Here is a 25,502-nt window from a genome sequence, read left to right as displayed (position 1 = left end):
CAAAGCAGCGTGGCTTTAAAGTGAAAGCCAAGGGTCTGAAGTATTTGTTTATGGCAGAGGGAATCTGAACAACCCCTGCATGGAAAACCCTTTTGTGCTTCTGTGAAATTTATTTTAAATAAAAGTGTCCAAAATGTAACATTAAAATATAAGGAAAGGTCTAATGGAGGTGAATACTTATGTAAAGCACTTGATGTAAAGCACTTCTGTGAAACAACATACTATATTATAGTGTCTCAATAACTGACCTTTACATACATTTGGAAACCATGCAGGCTGCAGACGCAGACTGATACTGTCATAATCAAGGATCACTTTACTTAACCTTTTGTTCATAGTTTCACAGCCTAATCACCAAAGGCTTACATCAGTAAATGATTTACAAGGTCTTTCAAAAAATTTGTTGCCAATGTAAGCCCATTTTACAACCAAATTTTAATTAATGATAAAGCCAGTCTGGTTAATTATTTCTAATTAGGATGCGAAAAATGGTATAAATGTCTGCCTTTCCCTTAACTGATTTAGGCTTCCAAGAGAACCTCCAAAAAATCTTTGCCAACATGAAGTGGGTCACCCTGATTTGTCTGTTGATTTTCTCCATAGCAACTGAGTCAAGACACCTACAAAAGCGAGATCATGGTAAGCAAGAATCACAGAAAAGCAATTTTTATGCGCATGAAAATGCACTAAGTATGTTTGAGTGTTTTTCCATCAGTTTCTTCTCTTTTTATAACCAAGGAAGAGGTCTGTTGGGCAAACATAAAAACTCATCACCTTAATAAAAATCAAACATCTGTGTTTTTATTTATGAATAGTTGTTTTCAGAAGGACATTTAATATTAAACGGACACTGATGAGGTTGTGATTTAGGGGGCCAATTCTGAACACTAGGAATATATGATTTGTGTATTTGTTTTTATATCCATAATATTGGTGAAAGGACAGATAAAAGTTGGGAATGCCATATACTGATCTGTCCATTTCATCTTTTGGTTCTCGGCTGTGAAGATGGCACATCCCTCATTTTACAGAGATCAGTAATCTTTTATAAGTATCCTTAGCTTAATTGTGTCCCGTTACCTTCTGGTCTAGTGAAAACTATAATTTCAACAGAAGTGAGGGTCAATCTCCCCAGACGGACGCAACAACAGCATTAAAGTCTGATACAGTTTGTAGCCTATCACTACTTTATTGAAAAGAAACCTGTTTTGGAGTTTCATTTTATGTGACTACTGATGTGGTTTTTATTGTTTTTTAGACCATCATCCACGGACAATTAACGATATTAGAAAGGCAGTAGGAAGACCAGTTATTGAAAAATTGTAAGTATTCTAAATATATAAAGTTTTTTTTATTGTTCTAGAAACACTCTGACATTTGCATAACAATACAAACTTCTAGATAAAATTGCTTTCAAAGTATTAGGGCTTGGTCCTTATTATCGTGAGAAATGAGGATTTGCAAAGTGTCATAACAACTAACCAATATAATCTCAGATAATTGTATGAGCTCAATGAAATGATCATTTCTAATAGATTTCTTCTTTTTTCACTTCCTCCTTATTCTTTTTTTTTGCCTGACTGTGAAAATTGTAGGCCAGTAAGTAGTTAGTGTTCTAGTAGAAACAAGTAGGTATAGGATTATTATTATGAGTAGATATTATTATTATTTTTATTATTAATAATTTGTATAGCGTAATCATCTCCCACAACCCTACAAATAGTAAATTATACAAACATGAGGAGGAATATAGACAATAAAAAAAGCATAGCACGATTTCCATCAGTTGTATGTAAATCTGTATAAGCAAACATACAGTATTAAAGTGATTGTAAAAGCAATTTATTTTTCTTTTAAAATAACTAACATGTCTATATTTACCTGCTGTGTGCAGTGGATTTGCACAGAGCAGCCTGGATCCTCCTCTTCTCGGGTCCCCTGCAGGCTTTCCTGGCTCTTCCCTCCTGTTTTGTGCCCCCACAGCAAGCAGCTTGCTATGGGGGCACCCAAGCAGGCTCAGTGTCCATTGATACACAGAGCTGCAGCTTGGCCCTGCCCTCTCATTGGTTCACTGACTGTGATTGACAGCAGTGGGAGCCAATGGCTCTCACTGCTGTGTCAGCCAATGAGGAAAGGGAGTCTGGGGATAGCTGAGATTCCAGTGCACATCACTGGATCGTGAGGGGGATTAGGTGAGTATTAGGGTGGGCTGCTGCATAGAGAAGGTGTTTTACCTTCATGCATAGAATGCATGAAAGTAAAAAACCTACCTTTACAACCATTTTAAGCTATAGCTGGAGGTGTAAGGAGAACAAACAAGGGCAAATTACAATATTACATTTTACTATGTAAAGATATAACTGAGCTATTGAGCAGTCATATTTGTTATATTGGTAGTGGATATGTAGGAAAATAAAGATGACCACTAGTTTTCATTATCCAGCTGTTGTAGGCCATGAATTTGATGCCAACTTTGAACAGTTAGATATGCCTAGGCCATATTTATCACTAGTTAGCTCCATCTTTACAGGTACGCATGTCTCAGGGGAAGTCTAAGTACTTAGAATTGAATGAAGCCATTTTCAAGCATTAGTGATTTTCTTTAACTTTCTGATATGGTAAGGGTAACTGTAATCTGGATGATGGTGGACACTGAAGTAATTCTTACAAAAAATATCAGAAAGAATGCATGGCTTTGTGTGCAAGGTCTGCTTAATTTAATGGTTCCATAAACTAATGCATTCTGATGACATATCACTGTTTAGAGCTAAATTTAAAAGACAGATGTTACAACACATGATTAGAATGAATATGTACTTACTATGCTGTCATGTCTTACAGAGTGTTGGTGATTTTGGCACAGGATTTCCAAAAATGCTCACTGGATGAACTCCTGAAAGTCCAGGCAAAAATTATGGAGGCTGTTGATCACTGCGAAACACATTCAGATGAAGCTGAATGTAAAAAACCAGGGGTATGCTCTCTTTGGCTGTTTCTCAGCAAGCTTCACATGATAATGTAATAACAGAATTCGCAGTGGTGCAAAATGCAAGGACCAAGAGTATGTAACACACATTGTGCAGGGACCAAGAGTATGTAACACACATTGTACAGGGACCAAGAGTATGTAACACACATTGTGCAGGGATCAAGCGTATGTAACACACATTGTGCAGGGATCAAGCATATGTAACACACATTGTGCAGGGACCAAGAATATGAAACACACATTGTGCAGGAACTAAGAGTATGTAACACACATTGTGCAGGGATCAAGAGTATGTAACAAACATTGTGCAGGGATCAAGAGTATGGAAGACACATTGTGCAAGGACCAAGAGTATGTAACACACATTGTGCAAGGACCAAGAGTATGTAACACACATTGTGCAGGGACCAAGAGTATGTAACACACATTGTGCAGGGATCAAGAGTATGTAACCCACATTGTACAGGGACCAAGAATATGTAACACACATTGTACAGGGATCAAGAGAATGTAACATACATTGTGCAGGGACAAGAGTATGTAACACACATTGTGCAGGGACCAAGAGTATGTAACACACATTGTATAGGGACCAAGAGTATGTAACACACATTGTGCAAGGACCAAGAGTATGTAACACACATTGTGCAGGGACAAGAGTATGTAGCACACATTGTGCAGGGATCAAGAGTATATAACACACATTGTGCAGGGATTAATAGTATGTGACACACATTGTGCAAGGACCAAGAGTATGTAACATACATTAACAATTACCAGAGAGCTTTGGAATTTTTTAGGTGCATAACAAATCTCAATAATTTAAAATAACCAATAGTTTATTAATATAATTAAAAATTCATTCATTTTAAAAACAATTACAATAGCTTCATGATCACATGCAGCCTGACTGTTTTAACGGTATGTAGATGTATGATCCCAACATGTTTCTCCCATCCTGTGCATGTGTCCATTCTCCTTGCCCCTTCTCTTTGGCTCACTGGTTGTGATTGACTGCCTCAAAAGTGAACCTGTGGGTAGTCTCTGTGATGCAAACAGCACCTTTTAAAATTCTAACATTTCAGCCAAAATCTAGAAAATTTAAAAAAAAAAGAAACAAAATGGTTGGTAATTGATATGGAAGGCAAACTTTTCTTGGACATTTCACCGCTGGCTAAATTGATAATGTTTCAGGAAAATCAATTTAGCTAAGATAACTGTGCTCATCCCTAGGTTAAAATCAGGACTCCTTGGTCCCAAACTGTTCAGCCACTGCAGAGAACTCCTACCTTGAACTTTAATACAATAGAGGCTTGCTTTCAAGATCTTGCTTTCAGCCCCCCCATTTCCAGACTCTTACAGAGGAACCTGTCCAGGGTGAAGAAGCAAATACAACATTCAGCACACATTCACTATTGGCAGACCAATCATTACATTTTAAAACACATGCACCTGGAGGATCCCTTTGCCGTGAGCTGTGGGTGAATTTCACATTCAATGCAGTATCATGCAATCTGCCTACCAGGCTGTGAAATGTACATAGTGCGTGTCATGACAGAAAGCTGTGCGCACCCCCTACCCGGAAATGCAAAATCACGTATATATACATGATTTTGCGCACCTGTGCCACCCTGTAGCAGTTTTTAGCAGCATTTTAATCAGCACAGCTTCTTCTATTTGACTAGTTTGGGCACAGGTTTGCTTTAAATGGCTTGTGGGCCTAGTTGCTCACCTACTCCACCTAACATTAGCCATCAGCCATGATCCACATTTCCTTAAAAATCCCCAACTACCTGTGTGTGTTAGACCCCTTTCACATGGGGCGGACTCCGTTGAGATCAGCAGGGGATCCGTCCGCTGATCCCCTGCTGATCATAGCAGAGCGGTCAGATGACAAATCTGTGTCTGCTCAGTTTATGCAGAGCGGACAAGGACAAGGCCAGCTCTGCTTTATGGGGGTTCAGTGTAAATGGACCGGCTGTCCGTTTACACTCAACTGCCCTCCAATCTGATCTACCTAGATGGAGGAGGACAGATCCCCTCTCATGTTTTTAGCAGACTGAATTGGACTGGAGATAGTGAGGTGTACACAAATGTTACAGGATTATTGGTGATCTGAGTGCAAGTTATGACAAAGATGCAGCCTGCAGTGCCTGTTTCAAAGTTGAGAGCACAAAACACGTTGCTCATTTGCTCATTCAGAGTTTAATTTGAGCTTGTTGGTATTAGTCTCCTGAAATCACACTACAAATCATTAGAGCTCCCTCTAGCTGCAGCCTAGTAATAGCACTACAGGGAGGTTTATTAATTTACTTGCTACACAAACACAAATCAGTTTACACCCACCGGTCTACAGGGGTGAATGGACTGTCTGATCCTGTTTGCCTGGGAAACTGCCAGGAACTGATCCAACCATCATGTAAAAGGGGCCTAAAACTGCCTTCTTTAATTGTGCGTCTCTTGTTTCTGCAGATGGAAATGTATCATGACTTAGTTTGCAAGGAAGACATAAAAGAGATATACCCCTGGACTACAGAGTGTTGTGGCAAAGCAGGGGCAGAGAGGATCAAGTGCTTTTATGACCACAGAGAAGTTAAAGTTGAGGAATTTAAGAGACCAGACATTGAAGAAGGCTGCAAAGAACAGAAAGAGCACCCACAACGTTTCCTTTTTTAGTGAGTATATTTTAATATTCCATATTTTCCAACATAGAGTCCAATTACCCACCACATGTTATGATTTATCACTGACTTGGGAATTCCTAAAATGACCTTTTTGCTTGTACTACCATAGAAGCATATTATACTGTATGTATGGTGCCATGATATAGCATTAGAAAAGGAAATTTTTGGTGTGTATTGATAAAATTTTCCTAAACATCTAGTTTAAGGCCTGTTGTACATGGGAGTAAAAAATACAGAGTTTTTTACTAATCTGAAATGTGATGTATTGTAGTCTATGGGGCATTGCACACAAAGTGAAGATCAGTAATACGGTGTTGAGTACAGAGCAGTAAAACAAAATAGAAAATGCTTCATTTGAGGTCATTGATTTATTCGATATGCGTGTTTACTTGTCTATAAGCATGTTTATGGGAGTATGAATGAGTATATTACAATACTGGCAATGAAGAAGAATCTTATTTATTTATACTTGTCTATACACTTGCACACTTTTACTCACCTATATTTAACATTTACTCGGGTCTTTACACACAGTTTTTGGTCCCTTGCACACATGCGCCACAAGTTCTGAGTAAACATCAGTAAATATGACGCCCCTGTGCAAGGAGCCCAAATCTCATACTTTTTTTACACTCTTTATTTAGCTCTGCATATTATGGTTCGTGACTTTTTCTTTAAAAAAAAAAACATTTCTCTAAGAGATGTCTGCCTTTACATTGCAGTGGTCTGTGCCAGCAGAGCTGAGTAACAGCCACACCTGTCATCACAGGGGCCCTCACACAGACCTCTATTGTAGAGAAGGGTAGGAAGCGTGTCTGAAAATAGCTCTGTGAATTACTGAGAGCATTGGGTCATTTCTGGTGCCTATTGGACAGCACAGTTATACTTAGGCTGGGCATAGATGTTTGTTTGTTTTTTTTCTTTAACCACCAAAATACATTGATCAGCAGCTGCAGCTGAATGACTGCAGCCGCTGATCAACAAAAGTTTTCAAGCATGTCTGTTTGACAGAATTGACAGAAGTTTATTGTCAGAACAAGGAGGACCACACACAGATTGGAATTCGGCTGGTCCCTTCTGAAGCAGTCAAATTTTGACCAATGTCTGCCCAGCTTTAGACACCCTGCATACCTGCTGTTCCAGGAAGGCAGAACTATGAAAAGTTAGGTTGTTAGTACAGTGTCTATCTGACTGCATTTTTTTTTGTGCCCTGGCCTTTTTTCTTATTTATTTAATATAATTCATTAATGAATATAATTTTTAATTGTGGTACAGTACTACTTACGATTACTAGATAGGAAAATTTACAAAATAAACTGCAAACTTAAAGTGGTATTGAACCCAAAAACAAAAACGTATCAAATTGCAGCTCACCAACTCTTAGATGTGGTAGTTGCAACTGTTTTCTTTTTTTGCCAGTTGTTTTCCTTTATTATCACTTGAAGATCAATCAAATAAGTCTATTATTTTGTTTAACTTCCTCTAAAAGACCAAGCTGTCCGGACAAAGTAGCATTTAGAGGGTTTGAAATAAACCATTTATCACTGACATGGGTGCTTATAGTGACCAGCTTTTATTCATTTATGTAACCCCCCCAAAAAAAAACACAGTTTGCTGTAACGGATAGCTGGAGTTTAGCTTTGATTTGTCAAGTCAGTCAAGTCCAGGGGTGGACTGACAACTCATGGGGCCCCCGGGCAATAGGGGATCATGGGGCCCCTGTGTCCTCGCCCACACTCAAACCACACCCAAAAAGGCCTATGAAAGGTACCGGGGCATCTCATGGGGCCCCTTACTGACCCCAGGCCCTCGGGCAGTGCCCGAGTTCCCAAATGGTCAGTCCACCCCTGGTCAAGTCTGTCTAAATTTGCTAGTCTAACACTACCCTCCCCCCAGACTGACAATGTTGCTGTCCAGTGGTGTCTGCTTTACTACTTCATTCAGAATACATACATCCTAAGACAGGAAGGGTGTTACTGGCTGGATCACCGAGTGATATATTGGAAAAAAAGCCTAAAAAACTAAACTAATGCAGCCACCACATCTAATGATTGGTAAGCTGCAATATATTACTTTTTTGGTTTGGGGTTTAATACCACTTTAAAGTAAAATTGCCTCCACATCTGCTCCCTGTTTACTCTCTTTGAATTTAACCTATTTGAATTTTACTCAATGGGGAAAGTGTACCTGTGACCATGTCAAACATCCAATACCTATGCAGGTAAGTTTCTACACATGTTGGACAACAGGTCCAGCTCACTTTACCTTTCTTCATACTTTGCTAAATCAAGCTGGCAGCATCTTCTCTTCTTGCATTTTTTACATGACTTTAGAATTCATCTTTCACCAATTTGATCACACTAGCGTAATGTCTTGACTGCCTGCTCTTTGCACTGCTGTACTAGCCCAGCCCCTATATGTTTGTGTGGAATTATGCTCAGTACATTCATTCAGGAGTTGTAATAATTCTATTTTTTTTTTACATTTTAGCTACATTTACCATGTTGGTAGAAGACATGCAAAACTCTATCAACCAGCTGTTATAGGCATTGCTCTCCAATACAATCAAATCACTACCGAATGTTGTTCAGCAGAAGAAAAAGTTCCGTGCTTTTTTGAACGGGTATGCCATGAAACTTCTTGAAATATAACAATCATTATTTTTTGCTCGAAAATTACTTAGAACCCCCAAACATCATACATTTTTTTAAAGCAGAGGCCTTAGAGAATAAATTGGTGGGTTCTGCCATTTCATATGTCCCATGATATTTGCATTGGGGTTTTTCAAAGGCAATTTTTTGGGAAAAAATATACCTTTTTAAATTTTAATACAAAAAACACAATATATAACCACTTTTTTTTGTAAAATATAAAAGATGATATTATGCTGAGCAGGGGCGGACTGACAGTAGGGGGCCCCCGGGCAATAGGGGATCATGGGGCCCCTGTATCCTTGCCCAAACTCAAAAAAGCCTATGAAAAAGGTACCAGGGGCATCTCCTGGGGCCCCCTACTGACCCCAGGCCCTCAGGCAGTGTCCGAGTTTCCAAATGGTCACTCTGATGCTGAGTAAATAGATACCAAACATGTCATGCTTTAAAAAGCATGCGTCCATGCAACGGTGACAAACTACTTACATTTTATGATCCATAGGCAACGCTTTAAAAGCCTTTACAGGTTAACACTTTAGATTTACATAGGAGGTCTGGTGCTAGAATTACTGTCCATGATCTGATGTTTGCGGTGATACCTCTCACGTGTGGGTCGATTGCTGTTTCCGTGTGTGCGGGACCGAAGCGTGCATTCGCCTTTGCGCGTGAGCACAGGAGGACGGGGCATTTTTTAAAAATTATTAATGAATTAATTAATTTAAAAAATATATATTTTTACACTGTTGCTTTAATTTTTTTTTTATCACTTTTATTGCTGTCACAAGCATTGTAAAGATCCCTTGTGACAGCAATAGACACGTGACATATGCTCTTTAGGGAGAGATCTGGGGTCTATAAGAACCCAAATCCCTCCTCTGCACCTAATAGCATTGAAAGCTGCAAGATTTGTGTTTTTGAATGCTTTTTTTTTTTTACATAGTGCCGTTTGCTTCTAAGTAAATTGGAAGTGATGTCAGGTCATCGCGTCCGGTTTACTATAACAGAAAGCCCTGCCTTGTTCAGCTGTCCAGCCAGCCGAAGAGTGTGCAGATCAGGAACATAAAATTCTATTTTAACGCTAAACTGACCTCATCTAAACGCATGTAAAAGCACGAAGAAAAAATAATTTCATGCATTTAGAAATATCCTCTGAACTCATATAAATGCAGGTTGGACACTGAATGCGGCCATAATGTGTAATAGGTTTTATTACCTCAAAAGAAAAACCATTAAAGGGAATCTATAAAGATTTTGTGGACAATGTAATTTTTTTTACATTTCTTAGTTTTTAAATAGATTTTTACATTTTTTTTCTATATATACAATTGTTTTACAAATAGACATTTAATCCATGGCAAGTGACTCACAGAACCCTATGAGTTAGCTATAGATAGCCTGGCAGTAGCTTACATTTTCTCACACTGTCTCATCTCTCATGATTAAGACCTCGGGCAGAAATGTCCAATAAGGAATGAGTCACTGCAAAGGGTCATTTGTTTATAAAGCGGCCATAGACGAGTAAAAAAAACGAACGGAAATTCTTGTTGGTTGTTGAATCATTTGTTTTTCGTATCATTAGTGTGCCAGCTGTGACATGCAATTTTTGTGCCACAATCAAAAGTGCCTGATCCAACATGCTGGATTTTTTTTTTTTTTAAAAATGAGAAAAATGATGGCACAATTGTATAAGCTGTTTTCGTTTATTGATCAACAGAACGTTCAGTTTTTGACTTATCTGTGGTCGGCTTAAAGGATAAGTTCACCTTTCAATAAAAGATAATAAATGTACATTTTTTTGCAGGTAAAAAAATTAGCATTTATTATCTTTTGCTGCAGGAGCCCGGAAAGCATTGCACTAGCGATCTGCTGATCGCTGGTGCCATGCAGGTCTCCTGCAGATCTGTCAGTATATGTGTTTGCCCGTACAGGCAGATATACTGACAGGAAGACTGGAAGACTAAATGAACTATCACGATGCTCCACAGCTGTGAACACTTAAATTTTGGGAGCATTTCCTAGAGCAACTAATCAGTTGCAGGATATTATTTGTGTTGTATTTGTATCACTGAGTTTTGGGATCCTCAATAAGATCATATCACGGTTTTTATTTTGGCCACAAATCAAAAAGAAGTAATATATATTCATATATATACATATATATATATATATATATATATATAAATATTTACTTTGTAATTATGTGTTTTGTTCACCTATAGTCACCTATTTTATTTCTAGGGGTGTACCTAGGTTACACCTTTTACGTTTGGGTGGTATTCACTATTATCCACTATTTGGATGTTTTTATGTGCATTCTATTCAATATTGTTTTGTGTAATTATGTGTTTTGTTCACCCATAGTCACCTATTTTATTTCTAGTGGTGTACCTAGGTTACACCTTATACGTTTGGGTGGTATTCACTATTATCCACAATTTGGATGTTTTCATGTACATTCTATTCAATCATTTTTGGTTTATGTATATTTATTTACAAGTTTGTACACTGTGTGGGGTATTAACATCACAGGAGTTTATTTATCACCTGACAGGAAGACTAAATGAACTATCCCGGTGCTCCACAGCGCCGTGTTAGTTCAGTGAGAACCAGGGGCGGACTGACAACTCATGGGGCCCCCGGGCAATAGGGGATCATGGGGCCCCTGTATCCTTGCCCAAACTCAAAAAAGCCTATGAAAAAGGTACCAGGGGCATCTCATGGGCCCCCTACTGACCCCAGGCCCTCGGGCAGTGCCCGAGTTTCCAAATGGTCAGTTCCCCCTGGTGAGAACTACAATCCCACAGCCGCTAAGGCTTTCGGGACTTGTAGTTTCTCATTCACAGAGGAGTGACCCTGCTGGACGGGTGAAGCCTTGCACGGTCATATTTTGTTTTTAATTTGACAGCTAGCAGGGAGGCAAAGATCCCCCTGCTAGCTGTCAAAGTGGGGGATCAGTGGGGTGCTTTCATAACATGTCACACCCTGAATATGGGTGTAACATGTTATGAAAGGTGAACTTATCCTTTAGGGTCCTTTCACATGTGGCAGACCCCTTGCTCAGAGGGGGGGGGATCTCTCCGCTGATCCCCGCTGAGCACGCGGATGACAGCTCTGTGTCTGCTCCACTGACAAAGAGCTGCTTTCTCTCCTCAATGTCCATTTTCATCCGACCCGATCCAACGCATGGAAGGGGTATTGAATCCCCATCTGTCCCTTTTTGGCGGATCGGATTGGATGTCGGCAGATGTAAATGGACACATGTCTAATTACACCTGCCGCTCCATAGAGGAGAATAGAGATTCCAATCGTGTCCGTCTGAAAAAAAGGACAAGCGGACCCCATCGGTACGTCCGTGTGAAAGAGCCCTAAGGTTTCAGCTTGAGCTAGGCAGCACTGTAAACAATAGATAAATACAAACAGTGCACAAAGTATATTATACACAAACAGGGGCGGACTGACCATTTGGAAACTCGGGCACTGCCCGAGGGCCTCGGGTCAATAGGGGGCCCCATGAGATGCCCCTGGTACCTTTTTCATAGGCTTTTTTGAGTTTGGGCAAGGACACAGGGGCCCTATGATCTCCTATTGCCCGGGGGCCCTATGAGTTGTCAGTCTGCCCCTGTACACAAACACATAAACTCTGCTGTTACTTGTGTGCTTTGTACTTGTAAATGCAACGATATGTTTCTGTCATATTTGTAAAAATGCTTTCTTTTGCAGATCTCGAAATATTTTATTTAGGGTCCACGTGAAGGGTGGTGTATATTTACCTGTATTTGTTAGCAGCCTATTTTTACACAAGTATGTTCTTTATATATTTTGTTTTCCTTTGCAGATGACTCAGGTAAAAAAATTAACACACTATCTTGAAGATAAACATAAACAGAAATGTCGTATTCTTGCAGACTTCCCAGAAAAAGTTTTTGCAGACCTGTAAGTATCTATCTCTAATCCAGTAAAGATATGTGGAGGAAGTGTGGAGAGCTTTATTTCTATCTTTATGCCCTTACCGCCCGCCTGCCTGCTTCGGCATACCGTTGTCTGGGCTATTACACCCAGGGGGGGGTGGGAAGGTCTACCTAATCACGTGACCACTGTCATTGGCTGTCACAGCGCTCGCTGGATCCTGATCATTAGTACACATTGAGGTTGATTTACTAAAGGCAAACATACTGTTCACTGAATATGCAATAGCTCTAGGCCTGGGGGGAAGCTCTGAAATGAAGCAAAGCTCTGCTGATTTCTATCATCCAATCATGTACAAACAAAAAAAATTTTTTTTTACCTTGCATGTTCTAATCATATCCAGAGCAATTGCACTGCCTATTTGCCTTTAGTAAATCAACCCCATTCACAGTTGTCTTTGACAGTTCAGACAGCTGATCATTTTGACTCCTAACCATTTGCCAAATGCCTTTTGAAAAGCGATTCACCACAGATCGCTCTTCAGAGGGGATTTCCAGTGTGAACGGGCTGAAAGATCAAGCTTGCAGACTGGGAGCCTTAACTTCACTGTGACTTTATGTGTATGACTCTTAACACTGGGTCAGTAATTCAGGGGGCAGCTGGGCAGCACAGTGGCTAAATGATTAGCACTTCCGCCTGGCAGTACTAGGGTCGTTGGTTTGAATCCCAACCACAGCGCCACCTGACTGGACTTTGCATGGTACTCTGGTTTCCTCCCACACTCCAAAAACATGCTGGTAGGTTAATTGGCTCCTGTCTAAATTGGCTCTAGTATGTGTATGAATGTAAGTTAGGGACCTTAGATTGTACACCCCTTGAGGGTTATGTATAATATTTATTTATTTCAGGTACTTATATAGCACCATCAATTTACACAGCGCTTTACATATATATTGTACACTCACATCAGTCCCTAACCCTCAAGGGGTGTTTTAATCTAAGGTCCCTAACTCACATTCATACATACACATACTGGGGACAATTTAGACAGGAGCCAATTAACCTACCAGGATGTCTTTGGAGTTTGGGAGGAAACCCACACAGGCACAGGGAGAACATGCAAACTCCAGGCAGGTGGTGCCATGGCTGGGATTTGAACCAATGACCCTAGTACTGCCAGGCGGAAGTGCTAACCATTTAGCCACTGTGCTGCCCTAATATATTTATGTCAATTTACAATAACCTGAAATAAATAAAATAAGTTGGTTTCAGCCCAGCAATAATATTTTTAGAAGAATGGCAGCGCCAATATTTCACTCGGTTCCAGTTTTATATAACGTAATCTTAGATACACGATTTCTGGGTGAGCAAAAAAAGATTACAGCAGAAAGCTGCTTGCAGTAATTATTTTTCACTTTGGTTCAACCTAGAGGATCCTATAAATCTGTTAACATTTTGTATTATGTAAATGGAAAAACAATATGGTTGGATTTTAATATTTGCTCTTTAATTGTAATCATATCATGTATTATTATAATTGTACAAGCTTCGTTGTGAAAGGTTTACCTATGCTCACTTATTTAGCTTTGCTTGCTTTGTGCATCACGCTTAAATGTCAAAAACATTCCTGATCTATGGCCTTCCATAGACCAAACAAAGCAAAATACATAAAGATTTATTATAAAAACAAAACTATGTATCATGAGATTGTGTAAATTAAAATATGTCAGACATGTGGGTGCCTTACGTACTAAGATCTAATGTATATACATTCAATATTACATAAACCCATACAGTATGCCTGCCAGAGTATCTTAACCACTATGTTACTATCAATATGCTCCATCCTGTCATTTTGGGGTTGGGAAATCGAAGGGGTGGCAAGCAGTTGAGCTCATCAACAACACAGATCTGAATGGGACCAAACATTACATACACTTGGTCTCCTGTGGGGTTCAAAAACTATTTTCAAGTTGTGATGATACTTCTTTCTTAAAGAAGAACTTCGGGATAGGAAAAAAAAATCACCCAATAGTACACACCCTACTCAAAACACTAAACCGTTAATAAAACGTTGAACACCCTTACCATTTAGGAGAAAGGTCTAGTTGAATTTCCATGACTTCATCTCTGTAATTCAAAAGAGAACAGCATCTACTCTGCCAAGGAGGAGATGTAACAGCAGGGATGACATTGTATCCTCTCCTCTCTCTCTGCAGTAAAAGGAAACTACAGTTCCCATCAACCACACGGATTTGTAGTAAATGTGGGTGGGTACACTAGCCGTGTCTGAGAGTCTCGGTCTGCATGTGTGGCTGAATTACAGTGGCTTAAAAAAGTATTCATACCCCTTGAAATTTTCCACATTTTCTCATGTTACAACTAAAAACGTAAATGTGTTTTATTGGGATTTTATGTGATAGACCAACACAAAGTAATTGTGAAGTGGAAGGAAAATGATAAATGGTTTTCAGAATTTTTGAATGTGGTGCCTTAACACTACACATGTTAATGGGTGAAAAAAACATGCATTAACACAACGCACCAGGACACTAAGGTCTGACTGGGTCCTTACTGAATCAGCCTCACTGAATGTACACACACAACAATAAAAGCTTAATGGGGATTTCTGACTCCAGCAAAAATGAGCAAAAAAGTCTGGGCTTTCAAACAATGTAAAGTGTTACTAAACCCACAACAGTAAAATCAGTGTGTACATGCAGTAAAGCATGCTTGTTATACTCACTGTGGAACCTAAGGGGTTAATCCTCAGCATTGTGTAAAAAGGCTGTTTGATCCTGTCCTCTCTGTTCCTCCCCTTCTTCCAGTGTCCCCCTCTTATATCCTAATAGACATATGTGTGGAGTCACTCTGCACATGCTCAGTTTGGTGTGTATTGCTAGAGAGGTTTTTTTTTTTCTCTTGGGAGAGTGCATTTGATCAGCACAGGATCAATCAGCACTGTCCAGACAGTGGTCAGGGGTTCTGCATCCTCCTAGAGCAGAATGAAATCTCCTTCTACAAGCTTTAACCAGTGCTCTGCAGAACACTGATAGAAGTCACAAGACTGCTCTAACTGCTGATGAGGAAAGGTATTTAGCAGTTTATATTTACTAAAATAATTGCACTCCCATGTTCTGTGTACTGTGGGAGACCAGATATAGTGAATGCAGAGTCCTGGGTTTAGTAACACTTTAAGATTATATATAAAATATTTTAACACAGTAATTAAAATGTTGTTTTATCAACTATATAAACAATATATGTTCCTGTTTACAAGAACAAGCCTTTTTTTTCGATGTGGTAATAGCTTCTTTCACATTTATTAGAATACGAGTTCAAGTCGCCCAAAAATTTGGTAAGGCAGAATTTGAAGATGTGGAAAAAGTCGCCTTGGAAATTGTACATATGAATAAAGACTGTTGCACTGGTAATTCTATCGAATGTATGTTTGAAAGGGTAAGTCTGTCCACCAAATAATTTAATATTTCCTTCATCACATTTGGGCCTTGTTTATACCTGTGGTTCGGAGGTGGTAAAAACAGGTAGTTGAGCTGTGTTTTTACCACCCACCTTAAACAACACAAAAAAACTATATTTTATATTCCTGATATGTGCCTGCTGTATCATGTACTTGTATGAAAAGGTATCCTCTCCTCTTTGTATTGCTTATTTTGTGTGAAACCCCTGGTGTTCCTGCCAGTCCCTCTGCTTTCCTATTAAAAACTGACCACACTAGGCATGGGAGCACAGAGTAGTCAGTTTTCTGGCTGTGCTGAGAACTCAGCCTACTCTCCTACAGTCTTGTGCTGACATGCCCCACCCCCATGCACAGTCATTCACTAGGAAGTTCAGTGTCCTGCTGTTTCTCCTCCCCCTGCTCTCTAAGCTCCTTATGCAGCTGAAAACAGAGGTTATGTGATGACTTATATAAAAGAGGAAAACATTTATTTATAATGGTTTTTATATCTATACACAAATGTTTTACCTTTCATTTCTATTCTAAACTGAATGGGATGGTTTACAAGGTGAGGATTCACTCATACTTTAAGGTGACATTAAAGCTTCCTTTTTTTTAAATTAAAATAACAAACATTTTATACTTACCTGCTCTGTGTAGTGGTTTTGCACAGAGCAGATCCTCCTTTTCTTAAGCCCCCACTGGCGGTCCAGACTCCTTCTCTTTGGCGAGTGCCCCCATGGAAAGCCGCTTTTCATGGAGGCACCTGTGTGGGCTCGCTCCTGAGCTGCCCTGTCTGCATCCATTGACACAGAGCAGGCAGCTCAGCCCCGCCCTCTGCTCGCTTGGCACAGCATTTGATTGATAGCAGTGAGAGCAATTGGCTCCCACTGCTATCAATCTAAGGAGGAGAGAGACAGTGGAGAGTGGATCGGAATGGGCTCAGGTAAGAATAAGGAGGGCTGGGGGGGGGGGGATTCTGCAGCACAGAAGGTTTTAATATCCTCTAAGTGGTTGTAAAGGCTCAAGGGTTTTTAGCTTCATGCATTCTATGCATGAAGGTAAAAAACCTTCGCTGTGCATCAGTGCCATCAGCCCCCTCAATACTTACCTGATCCTCTTTGCTATCCAGCAATGTGTACAACAGCCTTGACTGTCCCAGGTCTCTGCCTCCTCATTGGCTGAGGCAGGAAACGGGAGCCATTGGCTCCCACTGCTGTCAATCGCAGCCAGTTAGCCAATGAGGAGAGGGGTGGGACCAAGCCACGGCTCCGTGTTTGAATGGACACACGGAGAAGAGAGTGTTTCCATCGCAAGCTGCTTGCTGTGGGGGCACCAGACAAGAGGGAGTGGCCAGGAGAGCCTTCGGGGGACCCGAGAAGAGGAGGATCCAGGCTGCTCTGTGCAAAACCACTGCACACAGCGGGTAAGTATAGACATGTTTGTTATTTTGCCACCCCAAAAAAATTAACCTTTAGAATCGCTTTAAGGCTTTAGAACCACTTTAAGCTCCAAAGGCAGCCGTAGGGGAGAGTTACACACCTGATGTGGTAGAAATGATTCTCCCTGTTGCATTGGGTGGACTGTACTGCTAACTTATGCAACATATTCAAGTGAATGGGCTGCATCACAACCTCCAGGTTTACGGTTGCGGTGCAGTATTTCCATTGAAAAAGCCCTTTCAACTATCAAAAGCCCCCCCAGGAATTCAGAATTCAGGAGGTGCCACTGACGCTCTCTTGCCACTGTATGAAAAGCAACCAAAATGCTTTTCACAGTTGACCACAAGTGTATATGGGCCCTACTACCCGATTTAGCATTTAGTAGTAATTTGACATCTGATAACAATTTAGGCCTATATCTGTGAAGCATGTTTGTTTTCAATTCATTGGTAACGGATGTATGAACGCAGTGAACATGCAATGAAGATGATGTTATCATACATTGGTATTATATATATTTGACAGATGGACGCAACGGAACATATTTGTGAAGCTAAGGAGAAATTATCAAGCAAACTAGAAGAATGTTGTGCTAAAGATATTCTAGATCGAACACCCTGTATTATTGCCCTACCAAATGATGAATCTAACTTGTCCAAAGAACTGAAAAAATACTATGAAGATGATGATGTGTGTGAAGACTATCAAAAAGATAAGACACACTACCTCCTCCAGTAAGTATGTCTTATAATGTTTATACAAATTGCCATTAATGACAGTCAGTGCCAGAACAAGGTCACCTAGTGCTCAGGACGCAGGTACCAAATGGCGCCCCCCTCTCAAAATGTATGAGCATTATGTTATGTGTCAGCAAAAATCTCCCCCCCCCCAAAAAAAAAAAATTCAAGCACTATAGGTGGGTTACAGGATCAAAGCGTTGGGGCCCCGCGCTAGAGATGCCACTGACTGTCATATTGCCACTGTGCAGTGTTTGCTTACCTACACCATACCCACATTCTTTTCTGGGAGGAGATGGGGAAGGGTAAACAAACACTGCACAGTGGTGATCCAGAGGTCTCAATCCAGGAGAGCTGCAGTGGCATTAGAAGGAGTTGGAGGGGAGAGAAAACACAACCTGTCCTACCTCCCAGCTCTCTCATCTCCAGATGTGGCTTGTCACCTTCAGAGCTAAGCTGACAGGAGTAGTGAAGCTGCCGTCACTACTCCTGTCAGCTTGTAGGTCCTCCAAACTCAACTATATCCCAAACTCGGAACTCCTGCCTTTTTGTATTCCAATGAGCTGCAGGCTGGAATTCATGGGAGTACAGAAAAGCGGCAACTCAGATTAGAGATGAGATTGAAGGATGGCTGAGCTCATCTCTTATTGGGAAGCCATAGACAAAGGATTGAACAGACTGACACAGCTCCGGTCACATCACCTGACCACCTTCCCCTATGTGATGGAGTTGAGGAAAGGGGAAATTGTTCTTTAGTCCTAACCCACTTCACATCCTAGGAGAAAAATCCTTTATAGATGCAAGACAGTAAGTGAATGTTCTCATCGTAGGATAGAAAATGTGTTACTGGCAGGGTTAGCAGGTAAAAATAAAGGAAAAAAAGACTGAAAATAGAAAATTAGCACAGCCACCACATCTGGGGTGATAAGGGGTAAGCTTTGTACAGCTGGTACTTACCTCAGCAGCCCCACAGCTCAGATCCAGGATGCCTTTAGATATCTCCATGCCATGCTGCTTACTGCCTGCATTTTGGCGGCCAGTACCACTGACAAACATGACCAAGTCAAGTGAATGGGGCAGTGCAACAACCACCCTGCAACCGTGTAGAAGTGGTGCAGGTTTTTTAGTGTAAAAAGGTGAAAAAGCAACAGCAAGCCTTCCAGCTGCCTGTTAATTGCACTTTGAAAACACTTCATCTGTGGATCACTCTTCAGGGGGTGACGCTAGGATACACAAGCCCCTGCATACTTGCAGATGTGTTAGTGACTACTTTAATATTATTTATATTAGTCTCACATTATTGAAAATGTGTGTTATATTGGATCATTTTATTCTGACAGGTTAAAGGGAAAAAGTGTCAGTTTAGGGCAGGGATAGGCAACCTTTCAGAGGTTGCGATCTACCTGGACAACATAGAGTAAGATCTCCGGGAGGGGGGGCTACTGAGCAGTTTCTGCTCCCGCCCTGCATCCAGCACAACCATGCTGCCTCTCATTCTCTGCTCTGCATTTAACATGTCATTTAAGGTCAGTTTTATTCTGAAGTTCAAAAGTCTTAAAACTGATATTTTATATACTGTATACACACTATATTGCCAAAAGTATTAGGACACCCCTCCAAATCATTGGATTCAGGTGTTCCAATCACCTCCATGGCCACAGATGTATAAAATCAAGGACCTAGACATGCAGACTGCTTCTACACACATTTGTGAAAGAATAGGTCGCTGTCAGGAGCTCAGTGAATTCAAACATGGTACCGTGATAGGTTGCCACCTGTGTCCATATGTGACATTTCCTCATTACTAAATATTCCATGGTCAACTGTTAGTTGTATTATAACAAAGTGGAAGGAACTGGGAACAACAGCAACTCAGCCACGATGTGGTAGGCTACGTAAAATGACAGAGCGGGGTCAGCGCATGCTGAAGCGCACAGTGCGAAGAAGTCGCCAACTGTCTGCAAAGTCAATAGCTAAAGACCTCCAAACTCCATGTGGTCTTCAGATTAGCACAACAACAGTGTGTAGAGAGCTTCTTGGAATGGGTTTCCGTGAACAAGCAGCTGCATCCAAGCCTTACATCACCAAGTGCAATGCGGATGCAGTGGTGTAAAGCATGCCGCCACCAGACTCTAGTAGAGGCGTGTTCTCTGAAGTCACAAATCATGCTTCTATATCTGGCAATCTGATGGACGTGTCTAGGTTTGGTAGCTGCTATAGGAACAGTACTTGCCTGACTGCATTGTACCAAGTGTAATGTTTGGTGGAGGGGGGATTATGGTGTGGGGTTGTTTTTCAGGGGTTGGGCTTGGCCCCTTAGTTCCAGTGAAGGGAACTCTTAAGGTGTCAGCATGCCAAGACATTTTGGACAATTTCATACTCCCAACTTTGTGGGAACAGTTCCAACATGACTGTGCACCAGTGCACAAAGCAAGCTCCATAAAGACGTGGATGAGCGAGTTTGGGGTGGAGGAACTGGACTGGTCTGCACAGAGTCCTGACCTCAACCCGATAGAACACCTTTGAGATGAATTAGAGCGGAGACTGTGAGCCAGGCTTCTCGTCCGACATCAGTGACCTCACAAATGCACTTCTGAATTGTCAAATATTCCCATAGACACACCCCTAAACCTTGTGGACAGCCTTTCCAGACTAGTTGAAGCTGTTATAGCTGTAAAGGGTGGGCCAACTCAATATTGAACCCTACGGACTAAGACTGGGATGTCATTAAACTTCATGTGGATGTAAAGGCAGGCGTCCCAATACTTTTGGCAATATAGTGTATGTTTAAATATATATTTATGTACAGTCTTTGATTTCCCAGTGACACCCTTGAAAAAGGATAACAAGAGCATTGTGGGTTTAATATAGGGGGCATTACATGTAATGATTCAACACTGCTCACTGCAACAGGGCAGGGGATTGAGCCTTGATGCCCTGGGCTCACAGTAAATGGGATGAATGATGATGGGTTTCATTCAACCTGGAAAAAGAATGGCAGCAGGGAATCTGCTGGAGACAACGCTGAAGATTGGATGAGTATAGCAGCAAGGGCTACTTTATTTATTTTTGGCCATCATTAGGGCAACAAATCTGTTCCTTGGCCTAAGCTGGAATTGGGCTTTAAGACTGTATTCTCTAATTCCAACCATAATGAATAAAGACAGTACAAATCTGTATGAAAATACTATACATTCCATTGTATGTTTTGCACATAATAACTTACAGCAGAGCTTTAATGATATCTGAGTACCACAAAGCGAAAACACTATCTAATTCAATTTTAGTATTCAAACCAAACTCCCCTATCCATCCATGTCTACATGATTTTTTTTGTTGAGAAATCACTTTGAAAAACATCACTTAGCATTTCTGGCTGTAGCCATCTTGAGTAAGGGCAAATTATTTATGCAGCATTTACCTGGAATCCTTCTGCCCTTAGCTCAGGCATGAAGGCAGAGGGTGTGCTTAGCTGAGAAAACCCCTCCTCCCCTCCTGAAGACTCTTGGGATGTATGGCCTAAGCCAGAAACTAAGAAGCAACTGAAGAAATGTAAAAAAAGGTTAAAAGAAGTAAATATAGTATACTTTCCTATCTATTTACTAATGCTAGCACCATAGGGATTACAAGTAGTTAATGTTAATTGCCTGACGTTCCATTATAAGTGAATGCATGGTTTTGTTAAAACATCAGAGTGTTAAAAGTGCATATTTCATGTCCTGGTTATGTCACTTTAAACAGTCATTTGCGTTTGTTTCTACAGCTTTGCACATGATTATTCCAGAAGTCACCAGGAATCAGCACCTCAATCTTGTCTACGAGTTGCTAAAGGATATGAAGGGCTACTTGAACAGTGCTGTGCTAGTGCAAACCATGCTGAGTGTCTCAAAGAAGCGGTATGTATATGAATGTTACTGATGTAGTACTACCCCCTTAGGAGTTGCTGAAGATTTGGGTCCCCCTATAGTACTGCACAGCCAGGCAACATGTATTCTTCATAGGCTTGCATTCTGGAGACAGTAGACAGTCCCTGAGGTTGTTTTTTTAGTTTTATTAGGAATATTGAACTTGGATGGGGCATGGGGTGTATGGGACGCCCAAAGAAGAGTAAACTGAGGACAAACACCTTAGCAACTATGTACAAGAGGGTTTTTCTTCTTGGAGAGCTCTCTAGACTCTCCTAGTGTACCACCCCAGACCCCAGATAAATCCTCCTCTTTACCCAGCTGTCTAGAGGAATCCCTGGGCAAGTCGATCCAGTGCCTGCCACTGTAAGTTGAACAGTCCCAGGTAAGAAGCTAATCAGGTTTCCCACCAGAGTGCTTTTTTACCCTTAACTGGCCAAGGGGGTGTAGGATTACTCACTCAGTCTCTCTCCTGTGAGCTGATGTAGGTAGGTGGCTGCCTTCAGGCCTTATGCTAGGCTGGCTCCTTTCCTGGCTTTACAGGTGGTCCTGGCTCTGGGGACCGGTGAGGCTGAGCGATCCAACTTCCAAGATCCTGCCTGCAGGTGGGCCCCTTCCCACTGAGCCCCCTCCCAGGCTCCTGCATCTCAATCTTCCTCACATCTTTCACCCAAACTCTGCTGCTGCTGAGCAGGCTCACTCATACTTAAGGGCTGCTCTGGTCCCATGCCAAGCCCCCTGCTTTGGAATTGGCTAGAGTCCCTTGAGTATGCAGACCAGCACTCCTCACCCCCGCCCACTGCTTCTAGAATCTTCTCCAAGATTCTAGAGCAGGGGGAGATATCAAGGAACTGATCTGCAGAGCCTCTCAGCCCTGACCTAAATTTGACCCAGTTGACTATTGCCCAGGCTGCTACTCAGCCTTTCTGTCTAAAAAATAATCAGCTAGCTCCCCCTAGCTAACTAGGAGGGTGCTACACTGATAGCACAGTTAAATAGTAAATGTGTTTTTTTAGTTTAAATATTTATTTTATTTTCATTTCAGCCTAAATTGTTAGAAGCTGCATTGACGGCAAATGAAGAGTTAACAAAACAGAACTGTGGTGGCTTGGAGAAACTCGGGTTAAATGATTTTTATGTTATGTAAGTTAAAATATGTAACGTACATATCTGTTCATCTTTAGGCTCAATTCACACTTGTACCACTTGTCATGCGACTTTGGACACATAAAGTCACATGACAAGTCGCAACCCATGTATTTCAATGGAAGCTGTTTCAATTTATGCGAACTAAAGTCAAAACGAGTTTAAAAAGGTTCCTACACTACTTTAATGTGACTTTCATGTGACTTGAGCTCAAAAGAATTCAATGTAAACTCTCAAAAGTCACATGAAAGTCACCTCTTAATGTTATTAATGTGACAGTTGTGCAACAGTCAAAGCCAAAGTCAATAGCCAAAGTTGCATCCAAGTTGCCCCCATCCAAAGTTTCATCAAAGTCTCAATGTAAAGTCGCAATGTCAATTGCACAACTTTGGAGTTGCACAAAAGTAAATGAAGCCTGAAAGGTAACATTTTATCTAAAGTCATATAACATAAGCAAAGATTCACATATCAGAAGGAGCTAAATTTGGTAGAAAACAAAACTAAGCATTGTACATTGTAATGGAATTGTTCAAAGCTGAACTTAAGGCAAACAGTAAATATACCTGTGTTTACATGCGTTTAAACAAATTTCCATGCATTTAAAGCATTCAGAGTTTCTATTCTGCCACTGGATGCACACATTTCTATATTTTCTAAACACAGCTAAACAGCTAATACAATTAAATGCAAGTAAATGCAACAGTGTGCATTATACCATTTAAAATATATATGTAAAGCACTGCATAAATTGACAATGCTATATAAGTACCTCTAATAAATAAATAAAATCAGCCAGAGTAGACAGGGTTAAAACCTCTGCTCTGTTGAGGAGATTTTTCTTTCAAATTTTAAAGGGTACCTCCACTTTTGTGAGCACAAAATAGCAAAAAAAGCGTATAAAATTGCTACACAAGTCATATTGTAATTGACTATTATTAAAAATTACCTCTCCTTTTCTATCTGCAGTGCTATAATTTTTTTGTAAAATGCAATGCAATATAGCTACCTGGAGGTGTTCTGTGCACAGATGGTGTATGGAATGCCACCAGGAATGCCATTCCCTGCTTGTGTGATTGGCTTACTGATTTTCTCAAAAATCTGCACTAAGATACTAGTCAGATTTTGGGCATAATCTTTAAAAAAATTTCAGTTTTGGTAAGATACTCCCAAAGGAAAGCCATGGCTAAAGGGATGCAGACCCCACCACTTTAGAACTCTGCAGCTGCATCAACTGATTGATAATTATAAAATCATTTCCATTCTCATTCACTTTGCACATGGACAGAGACAAACAGCTATTTTTTTCAGATACAAAAGGTAGGAATCTGTAACAAAGTTTGTTAAAATCCTTGCACTGTACATTCTGTAAATTATGCAGTGGGGATTGTTTTTTTTTTTTCTCAACAAAAGTGGAGATACACTTTAAATGCTGTTTTCCCTATAATGGAGTTTTACTCTTTTTTTTGTTCCTTAAACCCATAAATTAGATGTTGAAGTAGGGAATTGTGTAGTCATTCTCACCACTTAAATGCAAGTAAATGCAACAGTGTGCATTATACCATTTAAAATATATATGTAAAGCACTGCATAAATTGACAATGCTATATAAGTACCTGTAATAAATTAATAAAATCAGCCAGAGTAGACAGGGTTAAAACCTCTGCTCTGTTGAGGAAATTTTTCTTTCAGATTTTCCAGAAAGAGTTTTCAAACCTTCTTCTCTCCCTCCCCTCACTTCCTGCTCTATGCGATGACTTCAAATAAACAGAAAGTGGGAGTTTTCCAACACATTGGAAGTTTGGAGAAACCTCCCAATTGGGTATATGGCAATAAAAAAATTGGCAGATGTTCTAATCCACCCTCCCCATATCCATAAATGGAGTCTCTAACCCTTCCATCCTCTGGCGAAAGCTAAGGAAAAAAAAGGTTTTTGCTGGAGTTGGACTTTCAGATTGGTGGAAAATACAACACTAAAATATTGGTCTTTGGTCCTGTCAGCCATTAATTCTTTGTTAAGAACTGGTTTTCCTTTCTTCCAGGCTGGCTGTAAAATACTTTGGAAAGATGCCTCAGGTATCAGCCCCAACACTTGCTGACTTAACTGGTAGAATGACCAAGATTGGTGTCTACTGCTGTGGCATGGCTGACAACAAGAAGCAAATCTGCGCTGAAGAAAAGGTTGGTTCTTCTCCTTTTCTGTAGAATATCTAATATTAGGCAGATTTATTTTGTATACTAGAAACATAATTAAATATTCTTGGTAGGATATATAGCAGGGAATATTATGCAGGGAATGCATTAAGATAAAAAAAGTTTTCGCTTTTGAACCGCATTAAGTCAAAATTACAAAGCTTATGGTCCCTTGAACTGCTATTCTGTCCTATCAAAGGGCCTTGCTGCCCTAAAAATTTGCAGTTATGAAATTTAAATATTTAAAGTGAAACTGCAGTCTATCTGAGTACCACAAACCAAAAATGGTATTTAATTCATTGTTAATACTCAAAGCAAACCCCCCATCCATCCATGTCTACATGCTTTATTTTGCTGAGAATTCATTTTGAAAAACGCCCCCTGGCATTTCT

At 40.4% G+C, this 25,502-nt stretch overlaps 1 protein-coding gene across 1 annotated transcript in view; it reads left to right on the top strand.

The window, feature by feature from the left end:
* The first annotated feature begins 489 nt into the window (after positions 1–489).
* LOC149447635 (albumin-like) overlaps positions 490–25,502 on the top strand; it is a 35,345-nt gene continuing 10,332 nt past the window's right edge. The window contains exons 1-11 of the mRNA XM_089652328.1: positions 490–639; positions 1,259–1,322; positions 2,842–2,974; positions 5,462–5,664; positions 8,164–8,296; positions 12,160–12,257; positions 15,560–15,689; positions 17,658–17,866; positions 21,633–21,765; positions 22,820–22,917; positions 24,960–25,098. Coding sequence (XP_089508454.1) covers positions 498–639; positions 1,259–1,322; positions 2,842–2,974; positions 5,462–5,664; positions 8,164–8,296; positions 12,160–12,257; positions 15,560–15,689; positions 17,658–17,866; positions 21,633–21,765; positions 22,820–22,917; positions 24,960–25,098 — 1,482 coding nt within the window. The 5' untranslated portion in view covers positions 490–497. The remainder of the gene's footprint in view (positions 640–1,258; positions 1,323–2,841; positions 2,975–5,461; positions 5,665–8,163; positions 8,297–12,159; positions 12,258–15,559; positions 15,690–17,657; positions 17,867–21,632; positions 21,766–22,819; positions 22,918–24,959; positions 25,099–25,502) is intronic.

This window comes from Staurois parvus, unplaced genomic scaffold (assembly GCF_062004578.1).
Source record: "Staurois parvus isolate SC_StPar_1 unplaced genomic scaffold, SC_StPar_1.0 ptg000679l, whole genome shotgun sequence".
NCBI lineage: Eukaryota > Metazoa > Chordata > Amphibia > Anura > Ranidae > Staurois > Staurois parvus.
Note: the sequence above shows the minus strand (reverse complement) of the source record. Positions and strands in the feature narration are given on the sequence as shown.